Source organism: Poecile atricapillus, chromosome Z (assembly GCF_030490865.1).
Source record: "Poecile atricapillus isolate bPoeAtr1 chromosome Z, bPoeAtr1.hap1, whole genome shotgun sequence".
Lineage (NCBI taxonomy): Eukaryota > Metazoa > Chordata > Aves > Passeriformes > Paridae > Poecile > Poecile atricapillus.
The window spans coordinates 129,081,619-129,098,924 of record NC_081289.1 but is presented as its reverse complement, the minus strand read 5'-3'; the positions used below and the strand labels follow the sequence as shown (position 1 = coordinate 129,098,924).

At 39.2% G+C, this 17,306-nt stretch overlaps 1 protein-coding gene and 1 long non-coding RNA gene across 7 annotated transcripts in view; one reads left to right on the top strand and one right to left on the bottom strand.

Moving 5' to 3' along the window:
• ARL15 (ADP ribosylation factor like GTPase 15) overlaps nt 1-7,462 on the bottom strand; it is a 244,183-nt gene extending 236,721 nt beyond the window's left edge. For 2 of the 6 annotated variants that reach the window (XM_058864841.1, XM_058864842.1), the window contains exon 1: nt 7,266-7,451. Coding sequence is in view for 1 of the 6 variants with exons in the window: in XM_058864844.1 (XP_058720827.1) it covers nt 7,266-7,277 (12 nt within the window). In the remaining 5 variants the exon portion in view is untranslated. Of the gene's footprint in view, nt 1-7,265 lie in introns of all 6 variants that reach the window. The other 4 variants (XM_058864843.1, XM_058864845.1, XM_058864846.1 and 1 more) reach the window with 4 other exon arrangements.
• Nucleotides 7,463-7,587: 125 nt separating this feature from the next.
• Nucleotides 7,588-16,953, top strand: LOC131592921 (uncharacterized). The gene is made up of 3 exons (XR_009280730.1): nt 7,588-7,793; nt 13,459-13,631; nt 14,368-16,953. It is a non-coding gene; the product is annotated as an uncharacterized LOC131592921 (long non-coding RNA).
• Nucleotides 16,954-17,306: the final 353 nt, after the last annotated feature.

Sequence of the window (17,306 nt, the reverse complement as noted above, 5' to 3'; positions counted from 1 at the left end):
TTCTCAAGAATTCTGGACCTTTTCTCCAGTCTTGCTGAAACCTGAAATTATGCAAGTTTCAGGCAAGAAGAAAGCACTGAGAAAAGAAATCACTCATCGTAGAGAGCATCGTCTCTCTACACAGGCTATCTATACAGTTTCAGGTTCACTCAGTGTTGTGGGACTTACATACAAAGTCATTAATTTATTAAAACACAGATACTGGAAAGCCAATAGCCTTTCCTCATACATCAAGCAGACGGAATCCACTAGGTACATGCCCCTGGAGCAGATTAAGTATCTTCATAAATACCTCCGAATTAAAAAGTCTCACTTCCTGTTCAGTCAATGCAATTCTGATTACACTGGAGAGCACTCCTGGACACCACTCAGACTATCTCAATTCTCTAAATGCAGTTTCCTGTTCCAGAACTGATTCTAGCTGTTCCCTCAGAGAGGAATAAAGGATGTCTTTAGTTCACAGCAAAGCATCAGGATATCAAGGGTCCATATCTCATGGACCTGTCCTTATGTTCCAGTATTCACAACTTCAGGATTTCCTACCATCACACCTGAAACATCATGTTTCATACCCATCCACAATGTACCTGTCCTTGTTCAAATTCCTGGTCTACTTATTTTGACCTCCCTAACATTCCTGTACAAGTGAGAATTCAACTACACTCACATGCAAACACAGTTCCTGGATTATAACTGTCAGTGAGTTCTTCTATAGGGAAAAAATTGCTTATTGCCAAGTTACCCTCTCTTTCTGAATTCAAAGAAATCTAGAATACTGCCTGCTCATACAAGTCAGCTGTCTCTTCTTCAGACAGAAGGCCTATAACTACTTATCCCTGCTTGTATGGAAGCAATTGCTTTTCTTCAATTACCACATCATCCTTCTCTGTATTTTCTTTGGCTTTTTGATACTCGTCTTCAGATGATGCAACCATAAATGTGGCATGTAAGACAAGAGCAAACCTTATATTTAATCAGCGTAAAAATGAGATTGTTCCCTCTTTTTCCTTCTTAATACTCTAAATTTGTTGACAGATGTCTGCATTGAGATGACATTTTAAACAAGGATCCTCATTCCCTTTCCTGAGCACTGATGATATTTTAGGGCCTATCCATGCATCTGTACTGCCATGTGACTTCATCTATAAATATATGCAACTTTGCATGTATCAACACTGAATTTCATCTGCCATTTTATTAGGAATATCAAAAGAGATACTATGATTTTTTTTCCTGGGTTCAATATGCATTCTTAATATTTGTCTCTGCATCAGCACATCCAAAGCATATGCAGTTTATACAACTAAACACAAACATTACATTCCCTCATAATCTCTGCATTCACTTCTCCCTCTTATTCACTGCCAGAGCATTGTGCTCTCAATGCTCATTTGTATTTCTGATGAAATTTGTATTACAGATTAAAAAATTACTCATTTTTAACTGCTTTTAAGTTTTTCACCTCTATTAGAATCAAAATCATGTAAAGGAAGACTAGGCAATAGTTGTTGTAAAAGCTAATAAAATGTGGAAAACAGATGTTTCTTCCATAAAAAAGCTCCAAGTCATAACAAAAAAAGAAATCTGCAAACTTACTTCCCCCATATCAACAGTTCCTAGTGGATCTTGGAAACCATCTTGCTTACTCAGACTCTCCAAAGCCAAAAGCTAATGTGGGTCCTGTGAACAAATTTTTCTTCTGTTGCCCCACCAAAACTTACAGCAGAGCATCAAAGATTCATGTTCTTCCTACTGTTTGTTCTTATAAGCAACAAAGCTCTAGGGCAGGACTGTATCTAGCATAAAAGCACGTCAGCTACATTTCCTGCTTTGTGTCTCTTCCTCAGACAGAAGGAGCTTACTTACACACTTGTTGGCAATTAATGTAGTTACCTTACCAGGTTGCCAGAGAGAAAAAAATAAATTCTGCACGCTGAAGAGCTCTGGCATGAGATGAACCATCTTTTATTAGATTGCAAATACCCTACTTATGTCCACAAGGACTTTTATATAGTCACAGTCAAGACAGTTTGCACTTCAGAAAGTTATGCTGCACACAGAGTGAAAAATAGCAAAACCAACATACTGCAGAGTAGTATGAACCAAAGAAGCACAAGATTTTAAATACTGTTGTAGATTTTTTTTTTTTTTTGGTAGGGCTTTACAGCTTTTTGGGCCCACATTTGTGGTTTTAAACTTAAAAATGCTTATTTTATTAATGGAGAGCTAATATCCTCACACAATCACAAAACTTCAGAACTCAGTTTAAGAGAATAAACATTGACAAGCTGGCAGTACTAAAAAACATGAGCTGATGATACTGACAATAAGCCAAAAATGTTAATCAGCATGTGGTATTAGAAGGAATATTTTGTCCTTACTAAACGCAGATATTCTCACTTATTAAAAGATTGCATTTCTAACCTTTTGTGAAATTCATCATCATGTTGCCTCAAGCTTGGATGTCTGAAAAATTCAGGAGCAGCACACTGCAGAGCAACATGGTGCGGTAGTGCATAGCAAAACTTGGCCCTGAAGCTCAAGTATTCTTACTACATACTTCAGACACTAGTTCTGATCTAGGCCTGTGGTGTAAAAACCCATTAGTGAATTAACTCTTTCCATCTGGTTTCATTTGAAAAATATTAAGTTCATGCCATCTGTGATCACTCTGCAATGCAAACCTACGACTATAAGCATTACCTTCTTCAATTAAAAGATTCACATCTGAAGTCTAATACAGTTGTGTGCACCGTTACACGTTAGCTGTTTTCTTTCCTGCATTCAGCTATATCTTTATTTTGAAACAACTGTCAGACCCCTCATCTTTATGTCTAATCAACTTCCCCAACTGAAGGGAGGACAATAAAATAAAAACCCTTGTGATCTACAGACAGTATAAATTTTCAAGGCTGTTATAGCTGATAGACCAGTCAACACAGAGCCCAAATAATCCTTATTGTTACATGACAAAAGACAGAATTCACATGAGAGGGGTGTTAAGCAAACCGTAAGAGGACATGGCCCTATGTACAGACCCTGGCTGCTCACAATGCAGGCAATGTATCAAAATAACACGTGTCTCAGAAGAAAAATACAGAGTTGCTTGTATGGACCTTTACCCACTCTTCCTTATTCAAAGGACAGCATCTATGGGTTTACAAAGTTTCAGTGAAGTAAAAATCTTACCTTCAAACATAAACCTCTATAACACTTTTGTGATATAAGAAAAAATGTTTCCTATGGCATGTAGATCCCAAACAGTGGAACTGGCAACAGCAAGGGAAAGACAAGATCTAAAGTATACCAGAATCACTAAGCGATCTTGATCAATCCCATATTGCCACTTGGCAATATGAATCTAACCCAATTAACTTTAAGAGTTAACTACTTAAAAGAAAGTTCTTAAAAGTGAGCAGCTCAAGAAAGAAAAGTTGTTCAGAAACATTTTTATTTTGTTTTAGTATCACTTAACACTTTAAGAACACCAGTTTGGAATATGCAGCTTTCCTCAACCAAGACTTTGTCTGAACACTAACTATGTAGAATGTGAGGTCAACTGTTCAGAAACCTGTCCAGAAACTCTTAAGTCACGGCCTATTCACATATTCATTTAAATTTTGAAAATATAGTTCAATTTACTCAAAAACTTAGGTTTTTGAGTAAACCAAATCTTAGGTTTCATGCGCATGCATACAGGAGTAAAATAGTTTGCATCCACTAACAAGTGTCCAAAGTACAAAAAATAACACACCCAAACTTGTTACAGTTAAAAAAAAAAAAAAATCACAAACAAAGCAACAGGGATTCCAGCACACTAAGAGTGAGCACTCTCTTGATATTGCAGAACCCATGTTCCCATTTAACTCCTCAGAAAAGGGACTAAAAAATGAAAAGAAAATAAAAATTACTAAAGCTAAAGCAGTTGATCAGTCAAGAAGAGCTATCTTCCATTTCAGGTCAGAATAGGCTCTTCAACATCTGCCCAATAAATATTTTTATATACAACTAAGAAAGTACATAGTATCTGGGGATATAATTTAGGGATAAGCTATCATAATAAAAAATGCTAAAAATACAAAATTGAACAGGTTATCAATTTTTTCTTATAAACCTCTTAGGCTTACATGTAACACCTTTCTTCTGTGAAGAGACACATTCAAATTTCTACATCACTCTCTCAAGCAGTTTTTAAAAATTCTACACAGATCAGACTGAAACATGGAACAGAAGCACGTAAGAACTTTATCTAGTGCAGAGGATGCCACTGAAGAAGTATATTGTGAAAGCCTACTCAGGAGCTTAAAATCTGCATTGTAATTGTAGCACGTAAGATAAACTGAAATATTTTTATAGCTTCCCCACAAGTTCTCCATGCAAAAACTGCAAGACTGGTCCCATGGCATGCTTTTCACAAGATGCATCATGGCATAACTTCTTAAATTAAGCATACTCTGCTGAACAGAGGCCAACCAACACAAGTCTCTGAATACACTAAAACACAATGTAGCAAGAATGAAGCTGAAGAAGGTTGCATACCCTGCATTATGGAGTCACAAAAACCTACAAATCTACATTGATGCAGCACAGTTCACATTGTATGTTGTAAAAGTGTTAACTAAATACAAGAACAACACATATAAGTAAAAGGTGCCTCTGAGTGAAGTTGTATTATGTTTTTAGAGGTTGGACATGTTTTAGGCATGTTGATTAAAAAAATATAAACACCACACCACTCCTAATATTGTAATTGTATCTCCACAAAAAAAGAAAACAGGCACCAGGCTGAGGAGCCTCTTCTAGCTATCAAAGATACAGAGGCCAATGATACTTTTTTTTGTTACAATGTAAGACTGCAAAAACAGACCGGAGCATCACAGAAGATACTCCTTTAGTATCAATTTATTATCAAATGGCATTAGCCATAAATAAAGGCTCACACTCGGAGCAGGGGAGGTTCTGGGTATCTGCCCATAACTTTCAGGCCATAGTCCTAAGCTGGCTCCAACTGACTTCACTCTGAGAAGGTTTTGAATATTTTCAATAATCTGATGATATTAGAAGGTTCTTCAGATGTTCAGTGTTTCTTGGGATCTGCTTTTTAATGGACATAAGACATCTCCATCAATGTATTATTATTATCCAGCTAAAATCAGGCAAAGAACCTTCCAATGCAAGTTTGGGAAGAGCTGGCTGAAGGTAGACTCCTTGTGGACACAGACTGACCCCTGAGTTCATGCAGCAGCAAACCTGACCTCATCTGTCCTCACCTCCTTCCACTAAAGTCCCTCACTCAGCCACACCGATAACCAAAACTCTGTCAAATACTCTGTCTCAGCACTACTGCAAGCAGAAAGAACTCATCCTTTGCTCTCTGCCTGACACTGCAAGCACAAGAGAAAACCTCACTGCCTTCAGGCTGCAACACAGGTGCCCAACATGAGGAACCAGCAAAGGGACCTTCTGTTTGTGTTTTCATGCCCAGGTATGTGCAAGAGCCCAACATAAATGCACAAAACTCGAAGTTCCTTAACATGTACAGCTCTTTTTGCTATGGAAATAATATGGAGGCAATTGTTCTACAGCCATGGGTTAACATTCACACTATAACTTTAAGTCTTGCATAGGTAAATAGGCCCATCTTTACAGCAGGGCAAACTGTGACAACATGCTGAAAACAGGTGTGCACAACTATAGTCGCCTAACTCATCATCATAATTTTTTTTTTGGTAGAACAGAATTTCTGAGGTGCCTGAACCTCATGATCAATGAGGTTTTTTTAGAATTGACATTAAAGAACGCCATGAAATAAAAAAAGAAGAAAAGGATCAATGGGAGAATAAGAGTCAGGGGAAGGAGAAAAAAAAAAAAAAAAGTAGAGCTATTTAATCCCCTCCCCCTTTTAGTTAATACAAAAATGTGCTCTCAGTTTGCAAGGCTTATTAAATTTGTTGTTCTCAGAGTGGTTGGCCTTCCACACAACAGCCTGTTGCAGTCACAAAGGTTAATGCAAGCATTTCAAAAAGTACAGAATGGCCAGTTTCATCTGGATATAAGTTTATAGAGGAAAAAAATATAAGAAACAGCTCCAGGCTCTCAAGGAGCTATGAGGCTGCACTTGATACCCAGCAAGTTTATTATCAGTATTTCATTAACTAGGTTCTTACAGAGAAGTCTGTCTACCATTTCTGCTACACAGGACTCATTTTTTAGTGTTTCTCTGTAGTATTCAAATTCAGAGAGGCAAGCCTAAAACATTTTTTGAGGGGTGTGAGGCTCAATAAACCAAAATAAATCTTAGCTACACAAGAACAGTAAAGTATTTACTATTTAGAATTTAATGTATTACGCATTAATGCAGCCAGACACTGCACGCAGCTCTAATCTCTCTCTGTTTTAATGAACAGAAATATTCTGTTCATTAAAAAGAGCATCTCCAGAGATTCTGCTGCATTTGATGAGCTTCTCTTGAAAGCCTACATCCGTGAGCATCCCGTGTGAAAAAGTACGAAAGACGGAGTCAAGATTCTGACTCCAGATACTTCCTGGTCGCACTTGACACCAACAACGAAGAGGGATGGCCAGAAGATGCCTGCTCTTCATTGCCTCAGCTGACGCTTCGCAGCACATCACGGTAAAGGAGCGGGCATCAGTTCACAGCGCAGGGCTCGAAGCAACAAGACTGGAGCAATGGGATGCCAACAAGACCGGAGCGATGGAATGTGCTCGTTACGCCCCCCCACTGCTAGGCTGAAAAGATCAGGTAAGCAGGTATCACACTAAAACAAAGCCACCTGCTCATTAGCCAGTCGTGCCACAGGGTTTTTGCCAACCGGGGGTACGCGGCTGAGTGCAAACACCAGCCACGACCCCAGCTGAGGTGCACGCCCGCGATACGATCTTTCACAGACGAATGAAGCCAATATTCATTAAAGAGCCATAAACACTAGCCCCGAATACCAGCTGCCCGGGCGCTCGGCTGATCCCGCCCGCGGTAGCAATTTAGTTCACTGAAGCATGCCCTAAGCTCCAGCATTTAGGAAAAAAACAGCGACCCGGGTCACGGCTTTAGGAACCTAATAGCGGCCAAATGAGCGGGGCCCGGCCGCTTTATCGCCCGTTAACAGCCCGGCGGGCCGGGCGCGGCAGCGCGGCCGGACCCGCTCCCCCCGGCCCCGGGCAGCCCCCCGCACACCGCCGCGCCGCGGACGCCGCCCCAGCCGCTCGGTAAGATGTCCGACGGTCCGCTGCCGCCGGGAACCTACCAGGTAATCCATGTACCGGGGTGGCGCCGGGCGCCGCGCTGCCGAGCTCTCCGGAGGGGCCGCGGGCGCCCGCCCGGCTGACAGCGGCGCTGGGCCAGCGGGGGCAGCGGCGGGGCAGCGGCGGGGCCGGCGGAGCGGGGCGCTGGGCGCGGCGGGGCCGGGAGGGCGGGGGGCGCGGGCGCTGCCCCGGCGGCGCTGTCAGAGCCGCGCTGCCGCCCGCACCTCGCGGCGGAGGGAGCGGGGCAGGGGCGGGCGGGGGCGGGACGCGCCGTCAGCTGATCGCACACGTGGGGGCGCGGCCGGGCCGCCCTTAAAGGCGTAGGAGCGCTACAGCCGGGCTGCTGCGGCTCTCGGGTCTCTGCCATCCCACAGCCGAACAATTCCAGAGAAGGAGCTGGGGAACGGACTGCAGCACAAGTCCTGGGAGGAGTACCTGGAGGAGCTGGGGGTGTTTAGCCCCCTTAGAAAAGAAGGCTCACGGGTGACCTTATCACTCCCTACAACTGCCTGAAAGGAGTCTTTGGCCAGGTGGGGGTCGTTCTCTTCTCCCACGCAACCAGTGGCAGGACAAGAGGACACGGTCTTAAGCAACGCCAGGGGGGGTTTAGGTTGGACATCAGGAAGAATTTATTCACAGAAAGGGTGACTAGATACTAGAATGGGCTGCCCAGGGAGGTTGAGGATTCACCATTGCTGGAGGTGTTTGAGGAATGACTGGACACAGCACTTAGTGTCATGGTCTAGTTGAGATAGTGGTATTTGGTTATAGGTTGGACTCGATGATCTCATAGGTTTCTTTCGCAATTTAATTGGGAAAGAATTCCCCTAAGCACCCGTGAAAGCAATGCCCGTGTCTCGTACTGCAACATGGCGTCGTAACCTGGAGGCTTTTCCACAAATTTGTGGTGTTAACAGGGATACCTGACTCCTGGAGAAATGGAAGAAAACTTCTCCATGTTTGTGACAGTGTGATCAGAAATCTAAAAATGAGGAATCAAGTAAAAGAATAAGAGAAAAAAAACCACCGTGTAGTTAAAAGAACTAGGATAGTAGGTAAGGAGCTAGAAAAAAAGAGGTGTAAATGAGGAGCCAGGAGCAACTGGGAATCAATACTAGAAAGGAGTTCCCCTAGATCTAGTAAACTGGAGTAGGAGAAGGGAAATTACAATTTCTGCTCTGAATTTCATAACTAGATAACTATTTAAGGCCTGTTGTGGATAGTGTCAGTTACTATACCCAGTGTTGGTAAGATGTTCCCCTTGTGCCTGCTATTTTTGTCAATGCATATTTTGTCAATGGATAATTCATTTTCCTCATACATCTAGTCTAGAAAAAAATTATTGCTTTGGCAATCCTTACTTTGGGATTCAATGTCAAATACACCTGCATAGCAAATTAAGTTTAATTTAGATGAGTACACATGACTTTTTTTATTTTCAGTAATTTAGAAGTTCACTAGTTTTAGGACTTTAATAGGTAATGGGTGGAAGGAGTGATACAGGCTTGGCCCTTCCTGTTATTCGACATTTTGACTGTTTTCCATGTAGTCACAGCCACTGCTGGCAGCTCTTGATTCTGAAATGTCCTTTTGACAGGGGGAACTATAGTGTAAAGACGACTTTAGCCACTGCAGGGGTGGCTAAAGTAGGCCTCTCAGTAATGGAACACAGGAGGTGCAAGAAACTCTGATTTCATCATATTCTGTCATCAGATGTGATTTTTAACATTATGCAGTGTTTTCCCCTTACCCTCTAAAACTCTATTTCTTCTTTCTTAGCAGTAATACATATCATTCTTGAGACTTGCTGGCTTTTGATGTTTCTCTAAATGATGAAATGAGAACCTCAAGAACAAGCAGATATTGCTGTTCATGAGAGACAAATAGGAAAGGACTGGGAATTATTTCTTCTATAGCTGATTGAGAAGAAAATAGAACCTATGTGTACAGAGTTGCTGCAGAGATGTTGCTGTAATAGGAAAGTAAGTAATTGGTTTTCATAGCAAGAAGGAAGATACAGTGCAGCTACTGGAAAATAATGGGAAGGATATTCAAATGTGGACAGGCATCACAACCAAAGCTAGTAGAATTTCTGAAAGTAGCCATCAATTATAATAACATTTCTCAGATGCAGTTTACTTTAGTTATTTAGCATTGATTTACACCTGGAGAAAAAGAACTAGAAGACTCCTCTGTTTTATATGAAGTTGATAGACCCAATTATGAAGATGCAGTGTGTTTATATATCAAAATTTAAATGTTTATTCTATTTTATAAATGCAATCTTCTTTCTAGTTTATAAACAAGACCTTTTTAACTGAACACAAAATCAGTTAAAAAAAATAAAGAAATTTCTCATGTATACACTGAAAATCCCACAAACTTGATCAAGAGAGAAGCCAAGCTTAAATTTATTTATTAGTCATTCTGTTCACTGTAAACACATTATTCCTTTGGCCAGTGCATAGCCTTATGGTACATTAATTTTATTACATAAGGTGGAGATTAACATTGAATAATAGCAGAATGTAAGCAGAATACAAGCCTTATAACACATGCCTTCCAGCCTACATAGCAGTCATGACGTTGCTGAGATTCTTCTAGCAAGTCCTGTTAGATTTCTTTCATCTAAAATGAAGTTCACTTTCACATTGGAATATATACCTAATGCAGTGTTAGTTATCTTCATAAAGAAGCTTGTCAGCAGGAACTCATATGTCAAGACAGGAAGGAAAAGATCAAAGTATTTAAATGGAGCAAACGTCATGTGTTGGCTGTGAGGTAATTAGTCTGGTTCCAAAAATTGAAGTGATCTTATTCACAGAAGCACAAGTGAAATCCTGTCACAAGAATAATTTGCTGTAAACTTGTATAGAAAATAATCAATCTGGGACTCGGACTTTAACCCTGAGAAGTGCTGAGTACAACATTTTATCATCCATTGCTTATGTTAGTGCAATTTAATGAGTTTGAACATTTTAACCTAAAAGTAGCACCTGACAAATTCAAGCTTTTGTAGCACTAGAAGTTAGCAAAATCTGGCGGTGAATTTGACATAAAAATGTGTGTTTTTAATAGGTATCAGCAAAATGGGAGTTAAAAATGTTAATACTAATGAATTATGCCTATTTCCAAACATATTTGAATGGAATTAGTATATTTTTTGGAATTGTGTGGCCAGCTGTATATATGACAAATTGTCCAGTGAGCATTATCTTGGAAAACAACTTGAATGACAGGCATTCTGTATTACCTCTTTTAGTCATATTGCTTTAATTTCCAGTTTCACTAGTTAAATAGATTCTATCAGGATACTACTTCTGTAGAAGTCCTGCACAAAGCAGTGCTGCTATTCAGCCAGTAGATGTACATAGGTTTAGTGTTGGCACATCATGGTTTGAATTACCTGAAAACTGAGCATTTTACAAAAGGTGCCGTAAAACAAAAAAGACCCAGTAGCACATTAGTGACTGAGACAATCTAAACCACTTTGCCACATGACAATAATTTCATTCATTAAGAGGACAAAGTGCATGGTATTTTTTTTCTTCCTGTGCTCTCTGCATCACACCCAGTTTTTAACAGGGGAAAGGCAAGTGATTATTTTTTATTATTAGCAAGATGGTGGTTGTACTAATCAGCAGGTTTTACTAATATGAGGAGCCCTGATAGCTCTGTTTAAGAACATTAATTACTGGAGGGGGAAGGGTCATGATATTTTACCCTTCTAAATAAAGTTCAGAAGCAAGGCATTTATTATCTTTGAAAGTACTGAAAGAAACTACCTTACTCATCAACATTAGTTTTCCATGGTACAAGGTTGTTACAGCAGACATGCTCAAACTCATCTTGGAAACTCATAGGATAGTTAGCAGGAAACCAAAACATAATTTTTACCTTCAGGTAAATACCATATACTTACTATGGAAAAATAAAATCTGTAGAAAAAACATAAAAATGTGGACTTCTTTGACTCAGGATGCTCATACAGTAATACAAAGGCTCCCAAATGCTACAAAATCCCTATATTTGTTATGGCTAGAAATTTAGAATTGGATGGCTTAGAAGGTACAAACTGTGGTTAGTTCAAGAACACAAATGATGTGATAAAACAGTCTCTGACTTCACTGGCAGAACAGACAAGAAGTTGGACCAAATAGAAAGTTAAGATTAGTTTGAAGAGTTCTGTTGTTCAGCAGCTGGAAAACTGATAGGAAAAAATACTTTAATGGTCTAATAGTAATAGATTTCTAAGTATACATTTTAACAATAAATGCGTGTGGCCAGTTATGACCAGAAGTATTTCCTAGAAATATCCAGAAGGGCATAAGGATGTAAAAAGAGCTGGACAGAGAATGAGGTTTTCATTAGGGGAGTTTCAATATTTAAAGACTGCCAAGAGCAGTCAGCAGTTTTATTTGCAGCTCAAATTTCAGTAAGTGACTTGGAGCCTGCTGTTAATCAAACTCATGTAACTTATAGGGAAAGGGAGAAGATGCTCTGAGTAAATAATGCTTGAAGCAATTTGCAGCTCTTTATCTGATATATTGACAAATGTCAACATGCAGAGATACTACAGCCAAAGGTGAACGCTATGAGAGAAGAAAAACCTCTCAGTCAGAAATCTCTTTCTCTTTGTTCAAATGCTTTGCTACCTTCTGGCATTTTGGTCACCATGTGTACTATGGTTATATATATATATATTTTATTTTTTTTCTGTAAAAAAAACACATGGATATGAAAACAAACAGATTTTGAAAAGGATTTTTCACCTGTTCTCCCTCTTCTTGTTTCCTGAAACATTTGGCTGACATTCAGGCAACCTCACTGGCAAAATAACAACAGGCAGTTCAAAAGCAAAGGTTGATGGTGGAACAAGGTCAAAAGTAGAAACCAGTTTCACATTGTAGTTACACTGATATAAATTTAGTATAATTAAAATTAATAATTAATTTAAATCTATGGGATATTAATAAAGTGATTGTAATATTACAGTTGATTTTATGTAGGTAATTTACTCCTTCCTGTGCACCAAAAATGTTACTGTTGATAAAATGATGCAAAAAAATTTGCATGAGAAAATTTGAATAGATTATATTGCCAAGCAGGCTGGAATTTACATATGATATTTTTTCATTTCTGTGTCTCCCCAGCTCAACTTGGTAGTGCTGCAGATTCATTTTTAATTTTATCACTGCTCTATGTTAGGTTTTTAAACAGTCCCATAGCAATAAAAAATGTAATCTAGGGTCCTAGTCCTAAACTGGCAACCTTGTTTGAATTATTACCAGAATTCAAAGACTAAATGGCCACAGATGTCTGCCTTGGTAGTAGGGTTTCTGTGTTTAAGAAATTGAGGAATTGGGAAGCCCTAGGCTTAGGGCTTTAGGATTTCTTCTCATATACATTTAAAAAAGCATTTGCCATGTTTGCTTGATTTCTTTTCTGTGAAATGTAGAAAATAGTGGTCTTGTGAAGATTAAAAAAAATAAATTCACAGTTTAACTCTCTATTGCTTTTGACACTGTGGAAGCCTTCATGAGATGAATTAGAAGTTGGACCTTATCATTATGTCCCTGGTAAGAATCAACAAGGAGTCAAACCCTAAGAAATCTAGTCCTGATTTTGATTATGTCTGGTTTTCTGGGATGAACTGAACCTCTCAATTTTTGTGACTCAAGTGTGATACATTTTATGAGGACTACAATTTTGCTCAAAGTTTGTAGTACATTTTTTCTAATATTGTTTACAAAGTATTCAAATATTTATCTCTCATGTTCAGATTGTTTTGCCTTTTTACTGAATGAATATGTAAATAGAAGCAGTACACAGACTCTGTTGTCTTTGCTCCAGTGTTAACATGCAAACCTGTGTGTTCATTGGTAGCTTTTTCCTTTGTTTCCATAATGAGAGCTCTCATTAGGCTAATATTATACTTGTGCTCCAAATTTACCCCTAAAAAAATGAGAGACTCTATACTTGGTCTCTTTCAAATTATAAAATGGGCTGGGTTCAGATCCAGGTCTTAGAGCCTTCCACTTTCTTGCTTGGAAAATTCTTCTTATGCTCATAAATTTTCAAGTCATAGTCTTAGTAAGGTGTGAAAAAATGCCATTGCTTTACTAGAAGAAAATGTATCTTATGACCATATAATGCCTCTGTTGTGTTTGAAGATTAACAGTGCCTATCCCACAGGTCTGCCTCTCCAAAGGAGAACAAGGTCATGACACAAATAAAGCTCTGCAGAACCCTGGAACATGGGTGACTGTTGTCTGCATCAGTCTTTCTCTTCACTCCAAAGGAGGAAGATTCAGTAATGGCACATATGAATTGGCAAGAGGAATTATAAAGTCTCAAAGCAAATGAAGGTACAGATAACCCTGAAACAAAAGAAATTGCAATTTCCATATGACCTTGTGTTTCATATTTATACTGAATGTGTTATCCCATCTTATATACTTCAGCTGTGTCTTCCTTAATAATTTTATCTTCCCAAGAAGAGTCAAGGTGACTCCAAACTCATAAAGCTGAACTTTGCCTGTAATCTAAATATAGCATATATTAGGAATATGTTGATGACCATTTTATCTCCTGCTGGTTATAATGAACATCTGATACAAAGTCTCTGTGGGTCAAGGTTTCTGAATTTTAACTTACTTTGAGTATTAAATGAAATTAAGCATGCTTTCCAGCAAAAGGAATAAAATAAATGCTAAAAATTAGTAAGAAATAATGTTTTGGTATGGACATACCTTTGTGTCAGGTTTTAGTCTCATCTAGGTAGTACATCAAGTAGAGAAAGGATATAGTAACACATGCCTTATAGTCTGAATACCAGTTACCAGTTCACTCAAATGTAATTATTTTATTCTATTAGCCAGTTTAAACAGTGCAGGCATGTGAACACAAGTTATAATTAAATCTGCATTTTGCTGTGCAACATATCCTTAGGAGCTCTTTTTTTTTTTAAAGCACATCCTAAAGGTCTACTGACAATGTTTATAGAAGCAGATAATAAATAGGTCCTTATTAATTTCTTTTTCTTATCTCAGCTTTATCTTAGAAATCACAGGTCAAGTTTTCACTGTTTGTTTTGTATTACAGGTTTTTAAGAAGCTGTTCTATTAGTGTGAATGGATATAAGAAAGGAACCCTCTGCAAAATGGATGATCTTCATAATGAGAATGGTTGCCCATTCTGAAGTCACAGGCAGAAATCTACTTTAAAAAACATAAATAATATTTACATCTTCAGCATAATCTTTATGAATATAGCAAGAGTGCTCTCTGGATGGCTGGAACTTTGTCTCAGAAAAAGTAGAAAATCCTATACTCATCTTTAGAAAGATGCTATACTTGATTTGAAGACCTAATTCATGCCACTAATTCACTTTTCTCAATAGAGGCAAGACACTGGCTACCTGACTTTCACGTAAAGGGTATTTTGTTCAGAAATTTTCTTGGTAGTTGAACTGGATTTTCATAGGTCTGATGCATTCATTTCTACAGCTAGGCAGACTTGAAAGGAAAATCTAGCTTTTGAATTCTGGCTACCCAGCATACCTAATCCATGGCCAAGAGGGAAATGTGAAGAAAACAAGTGAAGTAGCTTAGATGTGTTTATCCAATCAAATCTAAAAGGAAATTTGGTGATATAAATACTTGTCTCATAACTAGCACATTGATCAAAAGATGTGTTTTTGTAGCCTGTGTGTTTTTGGAGTACATATTTTATCTTTGAATTTAATCTGAATTAGCATGACCAGATCTGACTCTGTTATTTTCTCCATGGAAGATTTTTAAGTGAGTGAAAGCAAGACACCATGTGTTTGGACATGGGCAGCTGACCCTGAAATATCATTGCTCTGACATGTCTCTCCACTGTATCTTGTTCCCAGCCTAGAAGATACTTCCAGTAATACTGTTCCCGAATGACTGGAAGCCAGCATCCAAGATTATAACAGCACACAGCATGGCTTCTGAATCCTTTAAGCACAGGGAAGTGGCAACAAGAATTGGGATAAAGTGAGATATAACAGTGGGATTCTGCTTGTTTAAATCCTTTGTGTTACAGAATTCCATCGGAGGAATAGAATTAAAATTTGGCCCCTCAGACCAGACACCTGGAAAGGGTCAGCAAGAGGATTTTATAAAGTCTCAGAAGGTCAAGATTGATTTGCAATAAATGGAAAAGATACAATATTGAATTCTGCTGCAGTGGAGAAGTGGCAATGCTCAACAAGTGTATTTGAGAGTTTCGTTCCTTAGAACTGACTGAAAGCAGGGAAAGAAAAACTGGAATTGGCTTTAGCACATTTCAGCAGGAAAAGGATGACTGGAAAAAGTCAGGTCTGTGGAAAGGGGTGGGATTATAGAAAAATGAAGCCCCAGGAGATCTTGCAAAACAGGTTACAAACACACTGTTGTTTACTTTGGTGGTGCCTGAAGGTTAAACTTGACAATTCCCAGTGGAATTGGTGAGAAAAGCCTCCACAGATTTCAGCTGATTTCCATGAATAACAACTGAATGGCTTGTTAGCAAGTCCAGTTTTCTCTTGGGTATCTGGAAGAAGGTCAAGGAAGTCTCTAATGTCCACTGCTACCTTTTATAGAGCTTTTTGGATGCTGGTGGTAGCTGTACACTTGTACCTTTAAGATACTTCAGTGAGTTGCTAGAACTTTTAACAACATATAAATGTTTAAATATATAAATCTTTATTCCTCCTTGTACAATAAAACTTCTGAGAAATGTTTCTTTCCCTCCCAAACAATGAAAAATAGTAAAGTAAGATGCACAGAATCCTTTGGAGAAAAATATGGGCTGGCAAGAACAAGACATTTTTGACTGGACTGACTGGACCAGCTGGACAGAAATAAGCTATTTAAGAAATTTAATTCTGGGCTGTATAAAATTAGGTGCAGAAAACAGCTAAAGGCAAAGTCTGTTTTAACTCCCTAGTATATTAACTAAGAAATTTAATCTTTTTAAGGGTGTAAAAGCTATCTAACCATTTGTCCATAAAAAGCATGCAGTAAGGGCTATTGCCATTTAACAAAGGACCAAGTGCTCCTGTGCCCTGGAGAACAGAAGACAGTCACTGACAGAAAAGGATTCAGTTCAGAGAGAGATTATGTGCTCTTCTGTCTTGCTCTTTTTCCTGGTGTCCTGGGGTGACTTTATGATACTGGTATCCCCAATCGTCTGGTTTATGTTATATATTAAATTCTGCACCTTTAAGACTGGGTTTGAGAGCAAGAGAGGGGGAAGAAGAAGCCGCAGTTTGTGTTAAGGAAAAACATCACTCCCACACATCTCTCTCCTGGACTGTGGTGTCTGCAGCACGCCAGACAGCGGGACAGAGCTTTTCTCTGGCTTTTAGTTAGTTTTAGCTAGATGAGGCAGAGGAGTTCCCTGGACCTTTGTTTTTTCTCTTCCTTTTTTTCTTGGATCTATGCAAGCCTGCTCTGGACTGAACACCCAGCCAAACCCCGGGAGCTCACGCCTGTGGCCCACCGGGGCCTGGGCCTCGGCACTTTCCAGCGCCGGAGGGACTGATAAGAAACTGAGCGAGCCGAGCTACACCACATGAAAAGGACTTTTCTTCCTAGACTTGCCATCCCATCGAACAGTGAGAGGTTTTATTATTTAATATTATTCAATTTCTGTTAAATAAACAGCTTTTCCCACTTCTCTCCAAGGAATTTTTTTTTCCCTTTCCCGGACCAGTTGGTGGGGAGGGGGCATTTCCCTGGGGAAGTCCCCATTTGGAGTTTTCCTCCCTAATTTGCCCTAAACTAGGGCAAACACAGTTTTTGGCGCCCAACGTGGGGCAAGAGAAAGTGGAAAAACCTGTACTGATTGTTGGTTGTATTTATTCTGTATTGGGATAAAGCAGTCAGTGGCCATGTTGTTTGGATACATAATATCTCTTGGGGTGGAGGCCTTCATGTGGATCTGGTCCCTAAAATTTTTTGAGGTTTTAATACCTGTTTTTTCCCTCTTTCACAGTAGAGGGGCACGGATTAGAATGGTTATTGTGCTGG